We start from the raw sequence: 16,825 nt of genomic DNA on the forward strand, positions 1-16,825 counted from the left end.
GTGTTAAAAAGTTGTGCTCTATTTGTGGACTATGTAGGTCAGGCAGGAAAGAACTCACACGACACTGAACTTTGAAAACGTGCGAGGGATCGCAACCAGTTTGTATAGCTGTATGGTCAAGAAAATGACTTTTGAATGAAAGCGTTTAACCATATTAATATTTATTCAGATGTTAAATCAATGGGGTAAATGTTTGTGTTTAGACAGAATAGGGTCAAACTTGATTGACTATTTTTAAGTCCCATTCTTCCTCTGCTCAAATTTTACAGGTGGTCCATGAGTGTCGTCAACCTTCAGACTTATTTTCATCTTGTGAAATTACTTTTGTCCTTGTCTACACTATTGACTTTGTAAGTGTTAAGTTGTCAAAAGGCTCAGATACAATATCATACATTTAAATTATTTTTTTTTTTTTTAAGTAGATTGCCTTTTAGAAACCCAAATTCCTGTTCGTATAAACTATGTTGCATTTAGTGTGTCAGTTCGTCTTCTTCTGAACTTAAGCAACTAAAAAAAGCACTTGAGAATGTATTGTAAATAATGTCGTGTGTGAACATGTTTAAATTTAATTGATTTCAATAAATTAAATCATGATAAATATTTGTCTGGTTTATTTGCCGCTTCTCCTCAGTAGGGTCGCGGGCGTGCTGGAGCCTATCCCAGCTGTCATCGGGCAGGAGGCGGGGTACACCCTGAACTGGTTGCCAGCCAATCGCAGGGCACATAGGAACAAACAACCATTCGCACTCACAGTCATGCCTACGGGCAATTTAGAGTCTCCAATTCATGCATGTTTTTGGGATGTGGGAGGAAACCGGAGTACCCGGAGAAAACCCACGCAGGCACGGGGAGAACATGCAAACTCCACACAGGCGGGGCCGGGGATTGAACCCGGGTCCTCAGAACTGTGAGGCTGACGCTCTAACCAGTCGTCCACCGTGCCGCCAGTTGTAATTCCATTTGCATTTAAATATACAACTACTGGGGGTAATGTACTAAAGCTAAACTAAGTTTTGTATTTATTAATGGGTTATAATTGCTACTTTTGCCTCTCATTTTACAAAATTTTATCAGAAAATATAATTATGTTCCTGGGTCAATTTGACCCCATGGCATACAAAATTATCAGAAAATGGCAGAAATTGAAAAAAAAAATCCCAATAAGAATGTGCACCGCACCCGTATACGTTGCGAAATATGAAGGTTTGTATTTATGACTCGGATATAAGTGTTACTTTTAACCATTGTTACGTTTGTTTCTCAGGAACAGCAATAATATTACTGGGTCAGTCCGACCCGGTGCCTGTTCACTTATCCAAAACTGTCCGAAAAAAACAACATTGTTCATACTGCATTATTAACTCCATTTCACATTCCAATCAATAATTCGTACATTACCTTTCAAGAATCTTGGCTCAAGGAGGACAGTTAACTCGTTTTACATATTAAAGATGAATTTTAAAACTTAATTTAGTGTGATAGCGTGAAATGTTGATTACACTTTTTATGACAAGCAAAACATATTTCAAATGGGCTGTTTAATCTCGTGTAAATGCAAATTCTGTTCTGCAGAAGAGATGATATGTTACAAAATTAAGTGTTTCTATGTGTACAGAAGGGAACATGTGTATCTATTTTGAATAAACATGCTCTAATAATTCTAAGTAAAAAAAAAAAAACATGAAGCTGTTTTTTTATTTGATCATAATTTCAAAATGATTGCAAGAAAGGATTTCTTCATGTAAAGTCTTTTTATGAAGGTATTCACAGCCTGATTTAAAAAAAAAAATCACACAGTTATTTCATACACGAGTATCACAATCAGTAAAGGCCAGCTTCCTCCTGGACACTTGAACATCACACATGATTATTTTCCCAGACACAACATTAAAAATTAACAACAGTGAAAACATTTTACATAATATATACTGTAAAGTAAGTACAAAGTCGTTTCGCCATTCTTCCATGGGTAAATTCCTATCTGTAATTCTGTTAAAAATAACAGTCAGTTATTTAGCTGTTTATATGTCCAGAGAAGGTCCAGAATAATCTGTTTTATGGTGTTGAACTTTGAAGGCATTATAAAATTGTACAAACATTTCTAATCACAAAAATAAATTGTACTGCAATTATTAGCTTCACTGCAAATTGCTCTCCAAAGCATGTGTTAGCATAGAGTCATTGTCTTGCAATAACGTCTTGCAGCACACCCCATTTCAAATGACACAGCTACGGAGCCGCACACATTTCCGTTTTTTCCCCCCCCCATTCTGTTGGAACTGGTGGGTCACTGCCCCCCACTTGGCCCCAACGCAAAAGGACAAACGTCAGCTCTTGACTTGTGCTTTTTGGGTCCTTGTTTCAAACAAATTCCAAGTTGCTCTGCAAACATGCGGCTTGTGAGAAAGTTGAAGGCAACAATCTGATGTTGGCGATTCCTTTCATCCAAGAGATCTCTGCTCCTTGAGCACATCGTAGACGTCGTCCACGTTGCTTAGCCTTTCGAAAAAGGGGATCAGATCGAGGAGCTCGCTATCTGATGTGTCATCAAACCAGGATTCGACAGGAACCTACAGGATTAAAACATTCATATGCCATCTTCAGTATTTACAGCCTCAGAGCAAGTATTCATTAAAATCATACCGCATTGTCTGGGTGGAAGATATAGGAGGCTGGGGAGTTATCGATGATGATGACTTTATTGAGATCTCTCCCTAAATGGCTCAAATCTTTGACATAATTCCCTTTGTGGAAGACGCATGCCTCCCTGAAGAGACGGCTTCGGAAAGCTCCCCATTTGTCCAAGACATCTGACACAGGATCTGCATACTGTTTAAAAATAAATAAATAAATAAACAGAAGAAACCTACTGGTTAGCTAGAAACTGTTACTGGAGAACTGGGTTAGCTCTAAATGGGAGTTCATTAAGTGCTTGTCCAACAGAACCAAAAAACTGATAACGAATAATATATACAGTAATTCGTCGCTATGTCATGGTTGGCTTACTTACTTACTCGTCTGCAAATCTGGTACATTTAACATTATTGACTATTTGACTATGATGTGGCAGCAATGACTCACATAAGGACAAATAAGCTCTTTTACTTTGCAGAAAAAGCAACCTGAGGAATTTCAACTCATATTTGAAGTCACCAAATTGCTTAGTGATTCAGTGTGTACATGCCACTGCTTAACACACAAGCTATAGTCAGTTTTAATGAAATAAATTCACAAATACCAAACTATCCCGAAGTATAGCAAATGCACACACTCATAACAATAAAGACAGGAACAAATGTAGGTAAAGAGCAATGTTTAGCTTGATTTTCTACTACTACAGTATTGTACTGTAGTTAAAAGGGGCACCACAAAGTATTTTGGGAAGCAACAATATCTGCCGGCCCTACTTCCCATTGCGCTGCCCACATCCCGGGACTGTCACTGCAGAGCACAGTGCCTAATGCTTTACGCAGGAAATCGCCCATTTACCCCATGTCCGCATGGAATGTTGTTCATGTCATTCAAGCAGAGCACACCTACCATTTGTAGGTATGTGCTCATTATGTTATTTATTATGTGGATGGCAACCTCAAGTGGACAAATAAAATACCTGCACCTCTCAAGAGTATCACTTATTGACATTGAGTTACATATATGAAACTTTTACATTTATATAAATAGTACAATAAATAATTTGTTGCTACTTCACTGATTTTGTCTATTGTGGTGGTTTCTGGATAAACGAGGGATTACAGTAGACAGTAATTGGAAAGGCATTTGGTCCTGATGACATTCCTGTGGAGGTATGGAAGCATCTAGGAGAGGTGGCTGCAGAGTTTTTGACCAGCTTGTTCAATAGAATTCTAGCGCATGAGAAGGTGCCTGAGGAATGGAGGAAAAGTGTGCTGGTGCCCATTTTTAAGAACAAGGGTGATGTGTAGAGCTGTGGGAACTATAGAGGATTAAAGTTGATGAGCTACACAATGAAGTTATGGGAAAGAGTAGTGGAGGCTAGACTCAGGACAGAAGTGAGTATTTGCGAGCAACAGTATCATTTCATGCCAAGAAAAGAGTACCACAAATGCATTATTTGCCTTGAGGATGTTGATGGAAAAGTACAGAGAAGGTCAGAATGAGCTACATTGTGTCTTTGTGGATCTAGAGAAAGCCTATGACAGAGTACCCAGAGAGGAACTGTGGTACTGCAAGCAGAAATCTGGAGTGGCAGAGAAATATCTTAGAATAATATAGGACATGTATGAGCGCAGCAGAACAGTGGTGAGGTGTGCTGTAGGTGTGACAGATGAATTTAAGGTGGAGGTGGGACTGCATCAGGGATCAGCCCTGAGCCCCTTCCTGTTTGCAGTGGTGATGGATAGGCTGACAGATGAGGTTAGACTGGAATCCCCGTGGACCATGATGTTTGCAGATGACATTGTGATCTGCAGTGAAAGCAAGGAGCAGGTGGAGAAACAGTTAGAAAGATGGAGGCATGCACTGGAAAGCAGAGGAATGAAGATTAGCCGAAGTAAAACAGAATATATGTGCATGAATGAGAGAGGTGGTGGGGGAAGAGTGAGGCTACAGGGAGAAGAGATAGCAAGGGTGGAGGACTTTAAATACTTGGGGTCAACAGTCCAGAGCAATGGTGAGTGTGGTCAGGAAGTGAAGAAATGGGTCCAAGCAGGTTGGAACGGGTGGAGGAAGATGTCAGGTGTATTATGTGACAGAAGAGTCTCTGTTAGGATGAAGGGCAAAAACAGTGGTGAGGCCAGCCATGATGTACGGATTAGAGACAGTGGCACTGAAGAGACAACAGGAAGCAGAGCTGGAGGTGGCGGAAATGAAGATGTTGAGGTTCGCTCTCAGAGTGACCAGGTTGGATAAAATTAGAAATGAGCCCATCGGAGGGACAGCCAAGGTTCGATGCTTTGGAGACAAAGTTAGAGAGAGCAGACTTTGATGGTTTGGACACGTCCAGAGGAGAAATATTGAGTATATTGGTAGAAGGATGATGAGGATGGAGCTGCCAGGCAAAAGAGCTAGAGGAAGACCAAAGAGAAGGTTGATGGATGTCGTGAGGGAAGACATGAGGGCAGTTGGTGTTCGAGAGGAGGATGGAGGAGACAGGCTTACATGGAAAAGGATGACCCGCTGTGGCGACCCCTAAAGGGACAAACTGAAAGGAAATTGAAGAAGACAGTAGGCAGTAATTATTAACCAATTTACATTTATCCTGTGAAACCGATCCTCAGCTCTTTGCTCAGCTATTTGTGTTTTTTGGGCTTTTTCTGTAACAACCTAAGATTCCACAAGATGCCACCAAAGCCCTGGCTAATAAGAAAGTAGTAAATGGTGTCAAGGAAGTATTGTTGAAGTGATTCATCTGGACAATTGTAAAGATTTGTGTTTGTCAGGGAGGCAGTAACTTAAGCCTGGTTTATTCTTAAATTAAGTCTTCGCGGCATAAGTCACAACGCACTTCCTGCTCTCTCATTTCATGGTGAAGCCTTAAAAATAATCGTCAAAATTTGACACCATGCTCAGCCCACTTGTAGCCGGTATAGACCAAAAAGCTTGGCAATTTAGCATCTGTCTTGCATACCTGTTTGGAATTGGGTCTCATTTGGGTGAATCCCTATAAGGAGTTCATCACTATGAGCTCCGGAATTGGCCCCAAATGGATGCTTCAATGCCAAATGGCTGACTTCCTGTTCAATTTCGGGCACGGCTCCTTGATACTTTTTTATGCATACTTTTATAATAGACATCCACCAAATTCCATGTGGATGCGAATTTGATTTGAATTAGATTTTCTCTAAATTTCCAGGTGGGGCTACTGAGTAAGTTTTGGGTGGGGGTTGTTTTTGGCTACCCAAAAAATACATACATTTTCACCAGCACACATGCGCTTGCGAAAAGAATTCTGTGATGTTGAGATCTGCAAAAAACGCTATTGCCCTTGGCTGTAAAATTGGCGCACAATTGAAGTTGTTGGTGTTAACAATAGGTCAACAATAAAAAATTAAAGCAACACAAACGTCAGAATGACATCCCAGCCATGCGAAGCATTGGTTTAAAAAAAAACCAGGTGCCATATTACCCGTAAAGTCCAGCACATTCTTTACTGTGCACCTCTCAGTCAACCATGTGCAGTTCAGTGTAAAAGACAGCCAACCAACCTTTGAGAGGCTTGCGGTGAATAAAACACATTCAAACATCTCTCCCATTCGCCTGAGGAATTCATCTACGTGGGGTCTCTTTGATACATAAACCTGAATGGGCAGGCAGAGAAAAAAAGGATAGAAATGTAAAATTTGAGACCTGTAACATGAGCAACATAATGACGTTGAAGTACTAATACAGTACCTGGTGGGCTAAAAGTAATTACACACTTTAAATGTTTATAATTTCATTACATTAAGACTTGTTTATAACGAATAAATGTATTATACACAGTTTAATCTCAGTAATGCTCGACAGGTCGTCCTTCAACATTGCAACATTCCTCAAACCAAAACACGACACTGCCACACGCTCCCCAATACAAATTCCCATCGTCATCAATTTCAATAAAACTGTCTAGATAAACTCTTTTAAGTTATAGTATTATAGAGTATAGAGTTCCAGTATTGTGTATCCCCTATTGTTTTATTGAAGGTCTCTACGCCATTTGCACAATGGTCACTGCATCAGACTATTGTTCTATTAGTCATTTCAAACTGCTCTAATTGCTAGAGGACTGCATCATTTTGCACAATTGTCCCCCCCCCCAACAAAAAAAAAAACATTTTAATATTTTTTTTTTTTTTTATTGTGCCGGCATTACTACAATACTGGTATCCTTTTATTGCTCAGTGACTTTTAAAAAAAAAAATGTTTTTATGTCTCAAGAGTATTCTCTGTCAATTGACTGTCTGTTGTTGTACTAGAGCGGCTCCAACTACCAGAGACAAATTTCTTGTGTGTTTTTGACATAGTTGGCGAATAAAGATTATTCTGATTCTGATTTTGTCCGCCCTGTCTATTGCTCACCAATTATTGGGACTTCATTGTACAAAAAAAAAGAAAAGAAAAAGGAATTTGAAAATGGCAGAACATTATTTTGACATAAGACTACAGTGCCTTGTAATTACCAAAAAATAGGACAAATCTATAGCTATTCTTTTTACAATTGACTCCCCAACAATATTCTATATCTATTTCTGTTCTGATGTCGATGAGCATGTGTCTGCATACCCAAAGATTGTTTTTGAGTGTATGAGGAACCCACCTGGTGAATTGTTCCATCAATGTCCACTGGAGTGACGAAATCAGCATTGTTCACTGGCTGTTAAAAAAATGTTTTTATGATTAAACATGAAAAACTAAGTTAAGTTAAAAGCCAGCAAAAGAAAGAAGTCAGGGGTGAATCTGTTTAACACAATCATGATCATTCCTTGATCTTTGTTAATCATTAATGAACAGGTCATTGCACCCCCATTATCATGGTGAATCTTTTCAAAATGATAATCCGAGTTTGAAACCAAGCTCAGGCAAAACATTTTTACAATTTAGTGTCTCCAATCTACCTAGGATACCTGCTTGTAATCAGTGCTCATTTGAACAAATTCGCTGGTGAGTTTGCCAAAGTACCAACCCTAGAAATTGGCCAAAATGGCTGTTTCATACCAAAATGGCTGACTTCCTGTTTAATTTAAGGAACAGGTCCTTGACACTTTATGACAGACGTCTGCACCGATTTTTGTGTCGATTGGGTAAGCTAGAGTATATACTGTATAGTGTTGTCACTGATGGTGTAGTGGTACTTTCGCCTTCGGTGCGGGCACCGTGGGCTCAGTTCCCACTCAGTGACGGTGTGAATGTGAGTTTGAATGGTTGTTTGTCTCTGTGTGTGCCCTGCGACTGACTGACAACCAGGTCAGGCTGTAGTCCGCCATTCGCCCGAAGTCAGCAGGGATAGGCTCCAGCAAACCTGAACAGGATAAGCGGTGTAGAGAATGGAATGGATGGATATGTAGTGTTGGGGGGGAGGCATTTTTTTCAGGGGGTGCTAGTGAGTTAATTTTGTAGTGTAGCGTTTGGGACCCCTAAAATTCATAAACCAATCAAATGACACCAGGAAGGTGACATAAACACATAAATTGGAACTAAAGTGATCCAATTGTTTACAATGTACTTGCATTGAGCAACTTGGATGGCATTTTACGGTAACTATTACATTTAAGTACCCATCAAATTGAATTATTTTAATGGAAAGGTATCAGTGTTGTTTTTGGTGTTTTTTCTGCACGTTAATAGCCTTGTTACGTACATACAGTGAGCGCTCCTCTTTGCTTATTGTAAAAATGGACTTTACTCATCTAAGCCATTCTGTTTACATGTGGCTCTTAACAATATCCAGTGACATCTTTTGAGGACACTCTGTAGCCGCAGAGTGTCTTCATGTTGCTAGGAATCCATTACATAATTCTGACGCAACACACAAGAAGACTTTGTTCTCAGAAGCGATAACTTTGCTCCCTGAATTGTTTCTGAAAAGGTGTGTCGCTGGTAAAAAATAATGTAGCGACTACTGTATGTTTATACAGACTGTTTACATTTGTATCTGTCTCATTTATTAAATTTCATTGCACTGGAAATAAGAATAACATTGCAGTCCGTAAGTGAAGAACATTAAAGATGTAATGGATGCAATTTGTGTTCATTGGATGAAATTAGCCCCTTTTGGAGCCTCAGTATGCCTGAAAACCTATCCTGGTGAAAATGTATGTCTTTTCAGGGTCCCAAACACGATCCCTAAAAACCTTCTCAGTCGCGCCCACTGGGTAGTTTAAAAAAGAAAAAAAAAGCCCCTGACACTTCAATCATCAAACAACACGACACTAGGTGGACATGTCTTTCATATTTTGACACATGACAAAGTCTCAAAGAAACCATGCTCTGGATTGAACATGAAGTTGGACATATTTGGCAAAAAATTTTTTTTTTGACAAAGTCCTGATTCGGGGTTTCGCCCAATAGGACAAGGTACCCTTGACAGCATTTTGACTCATCTTTCAAGACCCACAGTAAATTGTGTTCTGTGACAATGTAGGCACCAAACCTACCAAAAGAAAGAGTTGAATCCTTTATTTCACCAGGAAATTTTTTTTTGTTTTTGTCTTTTTCCATTCTTTGGTAATCAGCTGTAGAACACAGGCTGGTTTAACTAAAAACACCGGTTTCTCACCAGACAGCAGAGAAAACACACTGTTTGTGAGAAGAAATATGTCAAGCAAAACAGTGTCTTTGCCGCTAATATTTTTTGGTTTTGTGACACCTCATACTGTAAAACAATAAATACAAACGTGAGAAAGGGCTTTCTATGGCAAAATAATAATTTATATACCGATATGTAACTAAAACAAACGCGTTGTGTGTGTGACACTGACTCACCGTATGGCTTGAGTTGAAGATCTGTGGCTTTTTATATGCCATTCCTCATTCACTCCATGATCTGCATAATCTTTTCTGATGATTGCGACACACATTTTCTACTACCTACCGCAATGCATACTTTGTTCATTCTATATACAGTACTGTATATACATACTCAGTCAGAGTGTGAGGTGCTGAAACGTGTTGGCATTTGTCTCCCTCAATCGACCTGACAAGCTGTGATTCACCAGGTAATCATGATCTGCAATTCAAAAGTTGTGCTTATCTCAAACCCAAAGCGATGCAATGCTGTGTCATCTGCAGGGATCTGTTAGTCAACTACACTGGTTTACAAACCATTACACTGGTTTGCACACCATGCGCTGGGCGAGACACTCTTCCATGCCTATCCGTTAAAAAACATACTTGGCAAATAAACAGGTATGCTGATCGCTGTCTGTAAACGGTTGGATTCCAGTTGACTAATATAAACGTTCATAGCAGTGAATGAGTTGATTGTGTATGTTAATGCTTAACAGCGGGAGCGATGCAGATATCGACCGCTGAGAATATGTACAGTGTACAGAAAAGCTGGTCACGCTGACCAACTTACCGTGAAAGAGCTGTGTACTAAGGTTTCGTCCAAGTCAATGACCACACAGATCTTCCCTGTATCATGGGATTTCAGTTGTGGTAGCAGTGCTTTCGTTGGTACCTGGGAATAAAAAAAGGACAGAAGCCCACCTCAATTTCTTTGACAACATGTATCCGAGTGTAAAAAAGGATATGATGTTTGAAATTAATGACTGTGGGCGAGGTATGCTTGTTGTTTTAATGATGGCTTTTAGAAGCTGTTCCGGCTGGTGCTGTGTCGACACAGCATACATGGCACTCTACTTTGTCCCATCCTAACATCATCACTCTGATTCTAAAAACAAATTGGGCAACAGATCAACTGCTTGGTAGAGTGAAGTGCTACGAAGGCAGATTGAAAGAGATACGCTACACTCTCCCAAGTCTCACGTAATGTGATCTTTTTATACAGTTGTTCTCGTGTTATGCTGAACAACTGTCTTATTGTTGACAAGCTAGGCAGTAAGGAGGTCAGATTGATCTATTTTTTTATTTGTATACTCATTCATCATTGCTATTTGTCTCCAAATGGTGAAGAAAATTTACCTCTTGGTTGTTGAAACCAATCAAGAAAAGTCTAATTGCCTTCATTACCATGACCTGGATGACTAAGAATCTACACAGACAATTGGTATTTACCTGTGTATTTGGCGGTATGCAGTACTCGCAGTCACAAAGTTCATCAGCGTCACTATCACAGCTCTCATCCTCCGAGTCCTCGGTCCATCTGTTCCGTGCGAGAGCGTCCCCTTCTTCGGTCTTGTCGTAGTTGACGATGCTGTGAATGATATCTGCCCGTACTTGTCTCGAGATTTCAGTTGAACCGGAATCTTCATTTGAGTTCGCCCTTTCTCCTCTCACAAAGCAATAGTCATTCACTTTACCGATTTGACTTTCTTCAGGACAGACGGCATGCGCTTGAGCATGTTGAAACTCACTCTTGCTCTGGGATGCAACTGAATGATCTTTACTCCACGATGAAGCTCTTGCACTGATCATCCTATCATTCAGAACAACAAAGCCATTCAAGGATTGTTTTGCTGTCATCTGAAGGCTTTTAATTTGAGATGTGTAGTATTCCTCAATCAATTCAAGAGTCTCATGTTCACGTTCCCTCAGTGACCAATATGACTCCTTCTCGGAACAGGCACGGAACATAGCTTCCTGGGAGTAAGATATGTTAGGTGGTTCTTTGCTAGGCTCTTTGTTGTCAGTTTCCACTCTCGAAATATCATCAGATGTGTCACCTTTGATAAGGATGTTTTGAACATATGGTACATTCATTAATTCCGTAACATTACAAGTTTGGGCACCATTTACATTAGTCTCCTCATAACTATCACCATCAAGTTCATGTTCTGCTTTGCATTTTTCTGGTCGGGCCTCTGACTCACTTCTCAGACTTGAATCACAACCATAAACACCTCCAAGATCTTTTTCTGAAGAGTAAAAACATGTGTCATTCATTTGTGGATTCATTTCTGGGACATTATACGCATTTTGTGGTTGTTTCTTGGCCTTTAGTTGGTCACGATACAGGCAATCATGGATGTCTCCTCCATCAAAGCAAGAGATGTAATGTTGTGGTTGTGTAAAACTAGGACCATAATAGTCACCTCTATCAAACAAATCAAAGTAATCTTCAAGGACAAAGTTAGATGTTTTCTTTTCATCGTGAACACGCTCTGTGATGTTGCATTGTTCTTCATCATCATCAAATGATTCCCACTGGGTCTGCTCATCACTTGAATATTCCTGAGTCTCTTTTTCATATTCGGATCCTAATGAATCCAAGCTGTTTTCGGATTCATCTGCACAAGTCTTGAAGGATTTACTCTCAGAAGAAGAGCCATCTGAGGAGTCTTCTTCCATAAAGAACCCTACAAATGTCTTGTCGGAGTCGTTCTGCTCTGATGTCTGACTTGTTTCATTTAAGTCTTCATCTCCCCTTGTGTTCAAGTGATCTGTGGCCCTGATAAGTCCCTCATTTTCATCAAAGTAAACTTGCATAAGTGCTCTTCGATGTAAGCAGTTAACGTCTTCTGAGACAGTACAAGGCTCGTCATCACTGCCCCTTTCCTGCCTACTATCTGACAAATACCCTCGCTCATCATTGTCATCTGCTGCCATGCTTTGATTTTGGATGTCATCGTACTCACTGTGTTCTGTATCACAGTCCGATTCATCCGCTGACTCAGAAGCGTCGGGTACGAAACCAGTCATCTCGTGTTTCTCACAGTCTTTAGTCGATGTTTCTGGCTCACATTCAAGGCACTTGTACTGCATACCAGAGGGATTGTATTGTTGTGATAACTCCAGCTGCTCTATGTATTCAGACGTACAACTGCAGGTTTCACCCTGCTCAGAGTTTACGTCTGATTTATATACCGCTAAGTCCAAATACTCAAACGAGTGATGGGTGGGCTCAGGCTGTTGGAATATGTGTTGTTGTTGTTCTGTGTAGCAGGGACTACCATTGTGAGCTGAACTATGATTAACACAGGGCTCAAAGGTCCTGGAAGGTCTCCAGTACCATCCTTCTAATGGTTGGCTTAACCTGAAAGTCTTATCATGGATTGTGACGCATTCTAGAATGCTGCCAAATTCTGAATAATGGTCAGCTCTCTCAGAGTCTCCCTTACCTTCGTAGTTGTTACAATGTTCCATGCAAAGTCTGGAAGGGCTAACTTCTCGATCGGCAACCAGCTGTTCAGAAAGTTCTACAAGGGCATTACCATCAAGTTCAGCACTTCCATTATCTTCTGTTAACTTGGCAACCTGGCATTGCTCTGTAAGCATGCTGTCAGTCGGTAGCGTCGCTTCTCCGGAGGCATCCCTCTGCTCACTTTCTTCCAAATACATCACAAAGCCTTTTCTTTTTCCAGTTCAGTGTCTGTGCACCATACCATGGAAGGTCTGGCTCTTAACTCGGGATCACACAGACTCAAAAGTCCAAATGACTTGCTTGTGAACCGTCACATCCATGAGCAGAGAACATCCGCAGAGCTGGCGGGGAGGGGGCATGAGACCACAGCTCCCCTGAGAAACAGGAGCAGCACGCATGTCGAATTGACAGTTTGTCACAACCATAAACCAAACACTGGACTCCACCCCCCTTTTCTCAGAGACTGAGCCATTTATTTTGGGGGCTTGGAAAGAAGTGACAAATTACTCCTGAAATATCAAACCTTTATTAAAGGAAAACTAATACATAAATCTGAAAGTGACCACAAAGGATATCATGGTTATCTGATAACTACGTATGATGTTGTTCCCCAATAATACTACCGCATAACAAATTAGTGGCAAACGTTTAAGGGTTAAAGGCCAGCAATCATTGTCTTTGTATAACTAAACCAATTAAACATTTCATTGAATCTCTCACGCTACACTCTTGATAATGCACTGTTAACTCAGTACATTTTGTTTGTACACTCATAATACTCCTAAGAGACGTATTTGCTATATTGTAGTGTTGAAATACAGTTCCTGTACTGTGATTTTTGCAAAGAAGTGACCTGCCATCTAAGTCGTCAGCTCTTTGAAATTTACACTCTTGGTGTCCTTGCTGTGTCATATGATTGACATATGTGCATGTGGACTACTTTTCAACACTGGAACATATTAGTTCTTAGCCTGACATGGATGAGCCAAGAAAACGTGTGTAACACGTCACATGCAGTGTGGGACAACAGAGATTGAAAGCCTGAGACCTAATGTTTATTCTACTGCTTATATCCTGTCGACCGCTGTGTGATTTGTTTATGGAGTACTTCCATTTTAAACATCTGAAAATCCACTTTTAAATTATTAATATGTTATTTGCTAAATCCGTCCTGTATCTAATGACTGAACAATGATACACAATGCTGTTTTTTTATTGCAATTGTTGCAGAAAAAATTACTTGTTCCAATAGAGAATACCTGAAAAAAAAATACTTGAAGACAAAGTTGCTTGCAAAGAGGTCCAACAAGTTGATGTGGAGACATGCAGCCTCTCGAAAGTCCGACTGAGAGGGGGTCTCAAAGCTGGATTTGTTTACCTTTTTACATGGTAATGGTTCGATCAAGGCGGCACGGTGGACGACTGGTTAGAGCGTCAGCCTCACAGTTCTGACGACCCAGGTTCAATCCCCGGCCCCGCCTGTGTGGAGTTTGCATGGTCTCCCCATGCCTGCGTGGGTTTTCTCCGGGCACTCCGGTTTCCTCCCACATCCCAAAAACATGCGTTAATTTGAGACTCTGAATTGCCCGTAGGCATGACTGTGAGTGCGAATGGTTGTTTGTTTCTATGTGCCCTGCGATTGGCTGGCAACCAGTTCAGGGTGTACCCCGCCTCCTGCCCGATGACAACTGGGATAAGCTCCAGCACGCCCGCGACCCTAGTGAGGAGAAGCGGCTGATTCTGGATGATTCGATCAACACAAATAACACAGACAGATTCAGCCAGGTGGTCAGAGAAAGAAATACAAGGTTTCAAAGAAAGGGGGAGGTTCCTTCCTGTCGTTGAAATGCATGCAGTTGGCTTCACGCTGCCACCTTTTGCTATTTTTCTTAAGCAGAAAGTTTGGAGTCACTTCTTGTGTATTCTAATGAAACCAACTGTTGTGATTCACTGTTAAAGGTACAAAAACACACCAAAACCAGTTACTGTATATAATATCAAATATGAAATTTTCCATTACACAATTCAGTTGACACCCTGTTCAGTAATGTAACTGGCAGGTGAGCTAACCACATTATCCTGAACAGTGTGTACAATTTTTGTTCCTCAAACATGCAGTCGAACAGAAGATGGACAATGTGACAAATATCTCAGTCATTATTTCATCCGGCGGTACGGTGTACGACTGGTTAGAGCGTCTGCCTCACAGTTTTGAGGAGCGGGGTTCAATCCCCGGCCCCGCCTGTGTGGAGTTTGCATGTTCTCCACGTGCCTGCATGGGTTTTCTCCGGGCACTCCGGTCTCCTCCACATCCCAAAAACAGGCATGGTATGTTAATTGACAACTCTAAATTGTGAATGTGTGAATGTGCGTGCGAATGGTTGTTTGTTTCTATGTGCCCTGTGATTGGCTGGCAACCAGTTCAGGGTGTACCCCGCCTCCTGCCTGATGATAGCTGTGATAGGCTCCAGCACGCCCGCGACCCTAGTGAGGAGAAGCGGCTCAGAAAATGGATGGATGGATTATTTCATCCATCAGGATTTGGCACTGAACCCATGTTCCAATGAGTATGTTGAGGATGAACTCAGGTGATGTGGATTATTGGACACATTCCAAAATATTGTCGAAACTCTTCCAAGAGGACCGCAAGTTTCAAATTCTATATTTTTTCCTTGTTCAGTTCTTACCTGTATTTTGTCCGTTTAGTATACATTTTGTTTTGTGTTTTGCTGTATCATTAACGGGGAGCTTACAAATGTGCCTATGTCACCGCCGTAACAGACTCCCGTTTGTTTTATGCCTGCCATATGAGTAGTGACAGTGACCAACCGACGCTTCACACCAGCCGATGTTGTGTATTCAATGACAACTTCTATTTTAGCGCCACAGTAAAAAGTTAGAAGGCATTGCATAAGTTTAGGTCTACGTTTCAGCACCAAAGATAGTTAGCTCGTCATGTTTATAAATTCAGTGTTGTAGTTTTTTTGTTTTGTTTTGTTTTTTTGAACACCGTAACTCAGTTTTACAAGGGGCAGCAATTGTATGGACTGTTTGTTATTTATTTGTATATTCAAAAACTGAAAGAAAAAAAAATATCCTTCCAACAGAGCAGTGAAGGAGGACACTGACACCAAGACATTGCCCATTCTGCAATGCACATTTACGGTGGCTTGCAAATGTATTCATACCCCTTGAACTTTTCCACATTTTGTAAAACGAGTTGCAAACACAAATGTAAATGTATTTTATTGGATTTTACTTGATTTCATTGAGGAGTTTCAGAGGAAGGGGTATGAATAAGTTTAGTTATAAATACTAGTTAGTCGAAAGGTTAATGTCTTGTACGTACGTATTGTATATACCCCATGACTAAATGAAATCGAAGACACCCCCCCCCGCTGGTGTCGGGACGATGAGAATGGATGTTTCCAAAGAAGAAAACTTGCTTAGCACTTAGCTGTGCCAAGAAGTGAAGTCAAAGCTGTCAGCTAAAGTATTAGCCTGCCACTCAGATGAAAATAAATGTGTTGCTCCAGCATGGGGCATCGCACACCTGTCATCTCAGTTTGTGAAAATGTATGAACCCTCCTCCTGTGTCCTGTCCATTGGTCATTTTGAACCTCTATGTTCAACCAATACAAAAATTTAAATAGATCAAATTTAAGTTGAAAGAGAAGCACACTGCAAAATCCAAGAGTGTATAAAGTCTGCAAAAAACTAATTATAATAATTTTTGAGTGTTCTAAACTTAACGGGTCAGGTTGGACTCAACCATAAAAAAAGAGACAAAAATAAAATAAAGTCGAAACAATATTGTGACTATTAGAACATCTAATGGTGTTTAAAAAGTATTGTACAGTTTTAAAATTTAACACAAATCTACGTATTTGACATGCTGCATATTTAACCATAAAAAAGCTTGTTATTTTGTAGAATTGTGAATTTTTTTTGGGGGGGAACACAGGTATTTGACCTGTTGTGTTTTTAACCTTTAAGAAACAAACAAATAAATCAAGAGTTCTTTTTAATTGTGATGACTGGAAAATGTAATAGCGTCAATCTTTTGCTAAAATAATTTCTACAGTTTTAAACTTAAACTAAAGTGTC

At 40.3% G+C, this 16,825-nt stretch overlaps 2 protein-coding genes across 11 annotated transcripts in view; one reads left to right on the top strand and one right to left on the bottom strand.

The window, feature by feature from the left end:
• Nucleotides 1-598, top strand: part of LOC133486920 (obscurin-like protein 1) — a 38,591-nt gene extending 37,993 nt beyond the window's left edge. For all 9 annotated transcript variants that reach the window (XM_061792770.1, XM_061792769.1, XM_061792772.1 and 6 more), the window contains one exon: nucleotides 270-598. In XM_061792770.1, the coding sequence (XP_061648754.1) occupies nucleotides 270-280 (11 nt within the window). In that variant the 3' untranslated portion in view covers nucleotides 281-598. The remainder of the gene's footprint in view (nucleotides 1-269) is intronic.
• A 1,083-nt stretch (nucleotides 599-1,681) lies between these two features.
• On the bottom strand, nucleotides 1,682-13,021 carry LOC133486677 (uncharacterized). 2 transcript variants are annotated; one of them, XM_061792215.1, is made up of 6 exons: nucleotides 10,693-13,021; nucleotides 10,034-10,135; nucleotides 7,274-7,330; nucleotides 6,183-6,275; nucleotides 2,644-2,829; nucleotides 1,682-2,570 (listed from the first exon to the last, which is right to left on the bottom strand). In XM_061792215.1, the coding sequence occupies exons 1-6, from the start codon at nucleotides 12,913-12,915 to the stop codon at nucleotides 2,442-2,444; spliced, it is 2,790 nt and encodes a 929-aa protein (XP_061648199.1). In that variant the 5' UTR covers nucleotides 12,916-13,021; the 3' UTR covers nucleotides 1,682-2,441. The 2 variants fall into 2 exon arrangements, 1 of the variants encoding a protein (XP_061648199.1); XR_009791100.1 differs by lacking the exons at nucleotides 1,682-2,570; nucleotides 2,644-2,829; nucleotides 6,183-6,275 and having other exon boundaries at nucleotides 7,287-7,330; nucleotides 10,034-10,348.
• Between the last annotated feature and the right edge of the window lie 3,804 nt (nucleotides 13,022-16,825).

Source organism: Phyllopteryx taeniolatus, chromosome 12 (assembly GCF_024500385.1).
Source record: "Phyllopteryx taeniolatus isolate TA_2022b chromosome 12, UOR_Ptae_1.2, whole genome shotgun sequence".
NCBI classification, from domain to species: Eukaryota; Metazoa; Chordata; class Actinopteri; order Syngnathiformes; family Syngnathidae; genus Phyllopteryx; species Phyllopteryx taeniolatus.